A 10,964-nucleotide genomic window follows, 5' to 3' on the forward strand; every position below is an offset into this window, starting at 1 on the left:
GCACGGCAGTTCCCTGTCCATGGGGTCTACTGTCGGGTTCATGATGTTTGACAAACAAGTAAGCCGTGCACGCTTGATTTTCTTCATGGAACTCATGTCGTTGAGAGTACAATGGGGAAAAAACAAAACATTCTAAACAAAGGTAATTTCATCAAAGTGCAGTTGCAGGTGGTGTGTGGCTCTTCCACTTTTACTGTTTTACTCAGTCATTTTGCCAATCGTTCTAATTAATAACGGATTTTTTTTTCTTTTCCTAACAATAATATAAATTTCAAAATAAAAATAATATTAACAATCTATATATAAATAATATTTAAAATTTATAATATTTTTATTCAAATTTTTCTCTTTCATTTTTTAAAATTTCATGTAAAACATCATAACTCAAACTATTTTATTATTATTCACAAACAATTTCATTACTATTTACAGACCGTTTTGCCAATCATTCTCGTATGAGTCCTGCTAGGCTACCACCCAGTAATGACCGTTGGGCGTGCCGCCTTGCACAAATTTGCATTTTTATTTTTTTCTTCTTTTTCTTTTCATATTCTTTTAACATATTTAAATATTTTTAAAAAAATAAAAAAATACATCAATACATTAAAAGCTACTTTCTTAATCATTTAATAAAAAAAATTAAAAATTAAATTAAATATATGCGCGATCAAAATGAGGGGCAAACTCAGACGACATGCTAGCATTTTCCTTATCGTATCCATTTGAGTTATCTATTTTTTCTTCTTTTCATTCATTAATGTTCAAAGGATTTTTTTTTTTAGATTTGATAATTCTATATTTGTTTAGATAATGAAATGTTATAGAATAATATTCAGATGAATATGTGGTTCCATAAGTAAATTTTAATAAAAATTTCCATATCAAAGAAAAATGGAAGCAATTCATAGTGTAACTCTAACATTCATGTGTTTGACAGCAAAATTGCCCATTAGGTTCTCTTAGGCCTCGTTCACTATCACAAAATTTTTTATCTCATCTCATCTCGTATCATCTAATCATTACAATTGTCTCAAACCTTCACACAAAATATAATAAACAATTCAACTTTTTCAAATCCCAAAACAAAAATAATATTAAAAAAATATATTCTAACAATATTTTATTCAACTTTTAACTTTTATCTCAATTCATCTCATCTCATCTGCGATCAGTCTTATGGGCAAGGGAAATTAGCTTAATATATCCTTAGCCAATTGCAATAATATTTATACTAATAAAAAACTCTGGTGCCAAGGAAGGATGACAATTCATAGATTGTGGACCTCTACCAATTGTCATGGAGTACTAAATACATCAGTCTTGAACAGAAATCCCATTATTGATGGCAGAAGTTGTTGAGCACATCTTGGCGCTTATCCTTGGAACTTGGCTGCTTGGTGGCACATTAATTGTAAATGATGGTCCCTCTCTGCATATAATGACTGTTCCCACTTCTCATGACCTGAATACTTTCTGTGGAGAAATCCCATTATTGATGGTAGAGATTGTTGAGCACATCTTGGCACTCACATCCCTTGGATATTTGGTGGGACAGTAATTGGGTGATCTGCTCAATTTGAATCAGAGTAATTCAATGCATGACTACTCCTATATGACTGGTCCCTCAATATTGCAATATATAAGTGAACATTCCGACCACCAATACATTGGTTGCCACATTCGTTGCATTAATATGAAACAAGATTAGGTTTTCCAATTAGAAAAATGTTATATACTATATCTTCGTCTCACTCGTATCCTACTCTGATGATATCATGACATTAGAGAAATGATATTTGCAGTGCACAAACGCCGCATAACAAAACTGTTTATTTGTGACCAGTTATTTCTTACGAAAATTACTATTTTCTATTAACATGAATATGTTTTTTTCAAAAACAGTCATTCTCGTCGTAAATAATTCGTCACAAATACTCGTTTTTCTTGTAGTGGCAACGCTTGTAGAATCTATGAGACTATATCTAGATTACTCATGACATTATCTATCAACTATTGGATTTGCTATTTCAAAAAATAAGAGTACTCCATCCAGGTGGTATAATTTGATTTAGAAAATAAATTTTAAAATTTAAATCTTACAAATCAAATTATATCATCCAGTTGGCGTTTTGTTAATGAAATAATAAAAATAAACATAAAAACAAAACAAAACCTAACCAATACCAACCATAGCAATATATAAGGACTCATACATGAAGTTTAAACTTTTTAATTCCGAAAGCAATAGAACATTGAAAATTTATTGTTTTATTTCCCACTAAGACATGAAAATGTATCGCTTTGACCATTGAATTTCTAGGCATGAATAAAAGACGTTCCAAACTGTTGATACAAATTACAAGCCTGCATACATAACAAGATTTCCTGATCTGAAGTTTTCAAAATGCATTTTCTAACCAAAAGAATCACACACACAGACATATATCTCCATAAATAATTCTACAACCGTACAATTCTAACAAACATTTACTAATTACAAGAAGATTGGGTAGTTTTCAACAGAGTTTAGGATGATCAACCATCTTATTCCACAGCATTGCTGCTACTATCTTGTTTCATTGACTGCAAATGAAGTTGGCGTGTAAAACTGGTAGTAGAGTCCAAGAAATACAGAAGAACTGACATTAGGCAACAACAAGCAAACATGGGAATTGGCCCAAAAATCCAGAGGAAGAGAGGGAATGACAAGTAGTATGCTCGCAATCCGAGGGACCAAAAGTAGCTTCCTCGATTGAAGTTTCTTGCTACATACTCAATGGCCTGACTATTGTTTTTTAAATTAGACACAGTGGACAATAAGCTTACATGGGCGTAGTATCTAATGGATTCCACATTGAAAAGGAAGGCAAGAAGGTAACAAAGCAAGATGCAAAGGTACTTGACTGAAGAGATCAAGGAAGTCTGATTGCCATAAACCAGTTTTGAAGATATGTTGCTAGGATCTGATGTGCTACTGACAAAAACACCGATTAGTGAACTTAGAGTAATTGCTGCTGTTGCTAATACTGTAGATGCCATTATGTTGTTGCGAATTGTTTGAACTACCAAAACACCATTCTTCAAGGGGTCCTGAAAAGAATGTATTGGAGTTACTTCTCTAAACTAAAGGACTAATACTTAAAAGAGTAATGCTACATACAACCGTGGAATATCTAAGTGCCATATAGTCACATTGAAAAAAGAGTGGAGTCTACTATTAAAAAACTAATTTATTTCATGTGGGTCCGATATTTATTAATTTTTTTCTAAGTGACTGTGTATCGCTTGTGCACTCACGACTGCAACTATCATTTCTCATACTTAAATGCTAACATCCATTCTTACATAAGTTATCTAGAATACTTCTTTTAAGTAGGTTGAAGTTATCTGTAATACTATGCACTTGTTAATGTCAGCTTTCAGAAAAGTAATATTGGAATGAAATATCTAAATCATTAGATTGAAATTGAAAGAATTTATTATTTATTTCCTTTCTCCTATAGAAATCCCAACTGGCTCCCATTCCAGCAAGCATGGAGTAAAGTTTACATGTTGTTTCTTCTTTATCTACAACAATTGCAATTGGCTTCCAACACCAATATATGAAACTAATAGGCACTACCTTTGGTGGTTTATTACTTTTCTCCCCTCCCTGGGAGACTATCATAAGTCTTAACCAATAATATCAACAGTAATTCAAACGTTGTTTCTTCTGTTGTGCCTTGTCTACATGCCCAATATCATTTATTAGGAGGACATATTCAGCAGTTTCTTCTAAATGGTCTCTGTTTCACAAGAACAATACTAATGAGCACCATTCCTACGTTTTCAAGCCGAACATACATAACTCTATCCCCAAACAGAGCCATTATTTTTTAATCATACTGCACACTTCAAAAAAACCCCAAAGATCTACTCCCTTTAATAGTTGCATATACCAAATTGCAAATGGGTATTGTTGTTTGTTTGTGTTTTTTTTTTTTTTTTGTATTGCTAGAGTTTGAAAATACGAATGAATGGCGCATGATGATGGGTGGCTTGGATGCTCATTCATGAAATAATAAGTAAATAAAGCATATGAAACAAGAGAGAGACACATAGATTTATGTGATTTGGCATAAAAGTTTATGTCCACGGGTTGTTGGGGGCAAATCTACTATGTTTGATGCTTTAGACAGTCTCTCATAGCCTCACATATCATTCAATACACTGGACAAAGTTTTGGATTTTGAGAGAGGGTGAAGAAGACACCTTCCTTCTAGAGAGAGAGGATCTTATGGGCCTCCATGCCTAAAGGAGATTTGCCTAAAATCTATAGAGATCCTCCCCTTAATTTAACTGAGCGTTATATTCTTTTTTAAAGTAGTTGATTCTGACCTCCTTTATGCCACTTTCACCTTTTTTCTTGTCTGAATCAACTTCCCTTTGTTTTGTCTCTTCCTTCACTAGCTAGTGGTAATTTTTTCCAGTGGGTTGAGCCTAGTTTATTTCATATCCAACAAATGCCCTCGATTCTTAAGGTCAACTTACCCAACAAGAAGGTCTTGAGAATCTTCAAGTTAATAATAATAGAGATGATCTATGAAAGTTTTAGAAAGATAAATTTTGGGAACTTGTTTCTGGTTATTCATTGTTATGTGATGCAACGAAGATCTCCGAGGGCGAACCTCGAGGAGACATGTAAATCCTGGTAAAGGCCTCTAAGGATGAGCCTCTAGGATGCTTGTTTGTGTGAGCGTATATACGTCAACCGAGCTCACTAATGGTCATGTGTGATTGTTTATTGTTAGCGAACATCATGGAAGGCACGTATTTTCGTATTTGAGATCGTTTTTTTTTTTTGGGCGCAAGTGGACATTGTGCCTTCTTGAGACGATTTCGCGTGGGTGTTGTTATTTTGGCATTAAGGTTAGAGTTTGTTTGTTGTAACCCACACTTAAGTGGTTAGGGGGCCCGTCGACTCCCTAGGTCAATTTCAAGCAGTTGTTGAGCTCGTAGACTCATTTCTAGAGGCAACCCACTCGAGGCGATTTAGGAGCCCGGATGCTCGTTCCCAATAATAACCTACTAGCGGCGATTATGGCGAGAGTGTTAGCCTTGATCGCATGCATGTTGCTAACATTTCTTGCTGAGGTAGTGAGAGTGTTGCTTGACCGCTCTGCTGAAGTGCCAGTGTTAGCCCTGACCGCGTGCACATTGCTAACGATCGGCTTTGTAAGTGAGCAGAAGGATTGTTGGACTGCACTGCTATAATAGAAGGATTGCTTAACCACGTTGTTGAGGTGCTAGTGTTAGCCCCGATTGAATGCGAGTTGCTAACACTCAACTTTGTAAGTGGGGGGAGGTTTGCTTGACTGCTCTATTGTTGCGGGAGGCATGCTCAACCGTGTTTCTATGGTGCGAGGTCTAAGTGCTTGACTTTAGAAGAGCCAGCTATGCTGAGAAGCTTTCTCCAAAAACCAAATTGGTTAATATAAGTAATCCAAATCACAAGTTTGAAACTTGCAAACCTGAGCTATTTTGTTGGAGTGTGATGAGGGCTCGAGGTGCTCAGGTGAGGCTTGAGGGCAGCCTTGCTTTGGTAATAATGAAAATCTAGTGCGCCTGAGTGAGTGCTCTAGGGCAATCTATTTTGGTGAAAATAGGGTGATGAAGTGCCCATGTGCGGCTCGAGGGCAACCCCTTAGCTAGTGCTCCAAGCCAACCTTTGTTGCTCAAAAGAGCTTTGTAGCTCAGGAAGAGCATTGTTCTTTAGGAAAATTTTATTGCTCGAAGAGTTCCCCTGTTGATCAAGAAAAGTGTTGTGGGTCCGGGCGAGTGTTGTTGTTCAACATGTACCTCTGCTCTGTCTAAGATAAGGAGCTGAGGTGCTCGAGTGGCACTTGAGGGCGCCTCCACAATTGATTCTCTAGGTTAGGAGGTTGGTTCCTACCTTTTTTGTCTGAACTTACTTTTGGTCAATGCTAGCGAGCAAAGTGTGTTCCTGCTTATTCATCCATTTGGATTCTTATGAAATTTTGAGGAGTTTTGTGGGAGAAACCTCCAAAACCAAATTTGTTGGTACAAAGAAATTTAAATACTAAGGTCCGAGAAGCAAACCAGGGTCATTTAGCCGCTACTTTCAGAGATTGTTCTCCACTAAGTGATTTTTTCTTAGTGGAGATTGTTCACCATCGAATGATTTTTGTTGTGATTTTGCACCACTTGTGTTCTTAGGTCGAGCCTCATTGCTCACTCACGATTCTTGTCTCTCAGGGCAAGCATCATTTCTCGCCTCAGAATAATGTTGCTTGGAACTGGCTGGTGCTCACCTTGCCTGACGCTTGAGGTGAGCATCATTACTCCCCTAAGCTTTATTGCATAGGCAGGCTAAGTGCCCATCTTGCTTGAGCATCATCTTTCACTCGTGATGTGGACAGGCCGAGTGTTCACCACACCTTTTGCTTGGGGCGAGATCCATTACTCGCTTTGTGAGTTGCTCAGGGGCGAGTTTCATGCCTGCCCCTACAGTGGTGTGCATGGACATGCAGTGCACATCACTTGAAACTACAAATCACAAACAAATAGAGATTGATGAGGGACGTATCTTCATGGTTGTTTTAGTGTACTTTCCTTTCTAATTTGGAACTTTATTCATTCTCTATTCGTCTCATTCTTTCACCTACTGAAACTCCCAGGTAATAAGATTCATGTCAATTGTTCCACTAGAGTGATCAAAGATGCTGCCGACGATCATCGTAGCAACCATACAACGTTTTCGTTAATAGAAACAGGAGCACCTTGCACATTGACAGAGCCATTCCTCATGCCATAACCAGCCCTTTAGACACAGATCCACCACCGTAAAATGCTGCCACTGTGAGACTCCTCAGCCCAACATGGTGCGAGCTCGTCATCCTCGGCGATGCTTCACAATGTTGCCTCTTGGTTTCTGTCTCTAGTGGCTTGTTGGTGGTTAACCTCACGGTGTCGATGGATGCTTAGGTGCGAGCTGCTTCAACGTGGTGCAATGGACACGTATTGTGCTTCTTATGTGGGGTGTTGCGATTTGACGTAGTGGCTAGGTGCCCTTTCATCGTTTGTCACCTAGGCATTGGTGGCATGCTTCCACAACAGGTGAGCAAAAGTTTGCTTTTCATCACACGCACAGGGCACAAGTGTGAGCTTCATGCTCACCCTCTTGAATTTCAATAGTGGCAGACTCCTTACCCGCCACTTTTGGTATGGTGGGCGAGATCTCACCCACCACGAATGCTCATGCGATCTTGCCTAGCGACTAGTTCTATGTTCACTATTGGCAGCCAAACGACGATTTAAATGATTGTCTAGTTAATAACGGCGAGATCATTACTCGCCATGGGAGTGGCGAGATCATGATTGTCTAGTTGGTATGCTCAGTGCTTGCCCATTATTTTCCTTGGATGGCGTGCTCCTCGCCTGCCACGGGGAGTCCCTTGTGGTTGACGGGCTGCACTCCTGCCAGCCTTGCTTCGTCACTGATGTGGCGGTCAATAAACATGACAGGCTACGAGCTCGCCATGGGGTAATGAATGCCATGGTGGCGACAGAAATTGCTAACAACAATTTCTGGGTCTTTCACAGCGATCCCTGCACCTGCAAAATCCCTATGCGGCCCCCTCCATGAGCGCAACTAATGGTGGTTTACCCTCTAGTTTTCAACGTGACATGGCTCTACCGTTGGCGACATAAACCATCACCAATGCTTTCTGGTGTCTCTTGCTATAGACCCGTGATTGCCAATGTCCCTACGCCACAACTGGCGAGCGCTCAGTTGGCAGGCAGTTTACCCACCAACTTTTGTCGCCCATATATGTGCATGACACTTGGTCACGCCATGCATAAATTTCATTACTTTCTTCTCTTCCTTTTTTTTTGTACAATGACTGCCCTGATAAAAGAAATACTAGAGGAAAGGGAAAGGGGCTTAAGAGATAAACTTATCTGCTTTTCTAAAGGAGGTCTTGTGAGCCAGATGATCGATCTAACAGATGGCTCCAAATTGTTATTGGTTTTCTTGTATGGTCGAAGTTTGATAATACGAATGAACAGCCCACGACGATGGGTCATTCGGATGCTCATCCATGAAATAAACATTAAATTAAGGAAATGAAACAAGAGAAAGACACAGAAATTTAAGTGGTACGGTATAAAAACCTACGTCCACGGGTTGTTAGGGGGGTAAATCTACTATACTTGATGATTTGTATAGTCTCTCATGACCTCATGTATCTCTCAATAAAGTAGAAAAAATTTTATGTTTTGTGGGAGGTTGAAGAAGATGCATTCATTCTGGAGAGTGAATATCTGAGGAGCCTTTTTGCGTAGAGGAGATATGCCTAAAATCTATCAAGATCCTCTATTTTTATCCAGGTTTCTTTCTCCTTTGAAGTGATTGATTCCTACCTGATTTATGTAGCTTTCACATTTTTTCTGTCTGAATCAACTTCCTTTTGCTTTGTCTTAATTTCCTTCGCTATTGTTAATTGTTTTGGAGTTGGCCGAGCCTAGCTAGTTCATTTCATACCCAACGGTTATTCCTTGAAAAGAATTATACTTTCTTTTTATGTATTCATGTTTTATTTCGTTCATGTATCTAAATAGGTAAAGCATGACCCAAACTGGCCGGCGTACATACATGAGTAGTGGCATTAAGATCACAACCTTTCAAGTAACACTCTCAAACAATCTTTTTGGGTCATCAAATATTCCATAATCATCTTGAATAGTTTCTAGTGCATGCTACAAGTATTGTACCAAAACACTTGCAAAAACCTTTACAATCGATCCACAAACAATATGTTGAATTCACACATGCAATATATAGGTATTCTCATGCCGCAACATCCCACTAATTAAATTACTTGCAAGAACAAGAACACAGAGAGAGAGAGAGAGAGAGAGAGAGAGAGAGAGAGAGAGAGAGAGAGAGAGAGAGAGAGAGAGAGAGAGAGAGACTTAACAGCCATCATGGAAGAGACCCATAGGCGGCGAATCTCAGCATTAAGACCAATAACGGTTCGTCTGGGAAAGCGGAGGATAGTGAAGAGAAACCAGAGGTGGTATACTCCAAAAACCAAGAGACCCAATGGTACCAGCACATAGTCCAATCGTTCCTCTTTCATTCTCTCTCTCTCTCTCTCTCTCTCTCTCTCTCAACTCCTTTTGTGCAAGAGGATAAGAACGAAGAGAAAAAGGATCATGAAGTCTCCTTATTTCATTTTGAGATCGACGTAGTCGTTTTTTAATCACTGCATGCGATAATAATATTTTCTAAATGCTATATATTATTATCTAGTCAACGAGCCTTGCTTGATCTGCACGGCAGTTCCCTGTCCATGGGGTCTACTGTCGGGTTCATGATGTTTGACAAACAAGTAAGCCGTGCACGCTTGATTTTCTTCATGGAACTCATGTCGTTGAGAGTACAATGGGGAAAAAACAAAACATTCTAAACAAAGGTAATTTCATCAAAGTGCAGTTGCAGGTGGTGTCTGGCTCTTCCACTTTTACTGTTTTACTCGGTCATTTTGCCAATCGTTCTAATTAATAACGGATTTTTTTTTCTTTTCCTAACAATAATATAAATTTTAAAATAAAAATAATATTAACAATCTATATATAAATAATATTTAAAATTTATAATATTTTTATTCAAATTTTTCTCTTTCATTTTTCAAAATTTTATGTAAAACATCATAACTCAAACTATTTTATTATTATTCACAAACAATTTCATTACTATTTACAGACCGTTTTGCCAATCATTCTCGTATGAGTCCTGCTAGGCTACCACCCAGTAATGACCGTTGGGCGTGCCGCCTTGCACAAATTTGCATTTTTATTTTTTTCTTCTTTTTCTTTTCATATTCTTTTAACATATTTAAATATTTTTAAAAAAATAAAAAAATACATCAATACATTAAAAGCTACTTTCTTAATCATTTAATAAAAAAAATTAAAAATTAAATTAAATATATGCACGATCAAAATGAGGGACAAACTCAGGCGATATGCTAGCATTTTCCTTGTCGTATGCATTTGAGTTATCCATTTTTTCTTCTTTTCATTCATTAATGTTCAAAGGATTTTTTTTTTTTTTTTTTTTTTTGCCTGAATAAGGATACAAAATTCGGTAGTGGGAATGTGAACTGTAAAGTCCCAACAACAATTCCAATATAACTAGCATGCATCCTATGAAAAAAAAGGGATTTGGGACCCATCTATCCCCACAAAAAATTTTCAAATCAAAGAGAGTCACTCATATTGAATGACGATTGGAGACCATGACCAGTTGTGTGGCCTTATGCTTCAGTATTTTGGGCTGTCCATTAATGGAAATACCACTTCCTTCCTCTTCTGCTTATTTCACTACCATAGAAGGATAATTAGCATCAAGATATCTAAGCTGCTGGCGGCCAAAAACACTCTCAACATGGAAGTACCTACATGTGGGCCCCATGTAAGACTTCTAGCCCCTAAATCATTTTATCTAAATATTTTGTTGGGGTTCACGTAGGACCAAGGCAGGCAGAGACCCGACGGGTTCAATCAAGCCCATAATCGTGTTTATGGGGGGCCGTACATATACCCAAATAAAATGAGAGATGCTATATAGCATCCACTATAGTAGATGCACACAATGCACTCACTACGTGGATACTTCTGATCCATGTATTTTTTTTTTCACCAGACGACTTCTTTCATCTCTCTCATTTCATCGTCTCTCTCATCGTTTCTCTCTCTCATCTAGGGCTCTCTCTTATCAGAACGACTCTTTTCGATTCTCTCATCAGATCGACTCTCTCTCATCTCGTGCTCTCTCATCGTCTCTCTCTCCTCGACTCTCTCTCTCTCATCTCTACTCTCTCTCACATCTCGAGCTCTCTCTCTCTCATCTCAGTCTCTCTCTCCTCGACTCTCTCTCTCTCATCTCGAGCTCTCTC

The 10,964-nt window shown here is 38.1% G+C and overlaps 1 protein-coding gene across 1 annotated transcript; it reads right to left on the reverse strand.

Annotated features, from left to right (window-relative positions):
• Nucleotides 1–2,477: 2,477 nt before the first annotated feature.
• On the reverse strand, nt 2,478–9,257 carry LOC121244041. Its single transcript, XM_041142085.1, has 2 exons — nt 8,982–9,257; nt 2,478–3,090 (listed from the first exon to the last, which is right to left on the reverse strand). The coding sequence occupies exons 1-2, from the start codon at nt 9,141–9,143 to the stop codon at nt 2,545–2,547; spliced, it is 708 nt and encodes a 235-aa protein (XP_040998019.1). The 5' UTR covers nt 9,144–9,257; the 3' UTR covers nt 2,478–2,544.
• Between the last annotated feature and the right edge of the window lie 1,707 nt (nt 9,258–10,964).

The sequence above is a fragment of the Juglans microcarpa x Juglans regia genome, chromosome 8S (genome assembly GCF_004785595.1).
Source record: "Juglans microcarpa x Juglans regia isolate MS1-56 chromosome 8S, Jm3101_v1.0, whole genome shotgun sequence".
Lineage (NCBI taxonomy): Eukaryota > Viridiplantae > Streptophyta > Magnoliopsida > Fagales > Juglandaceae > Juglans > Juglans microcarpa x Juglans regia.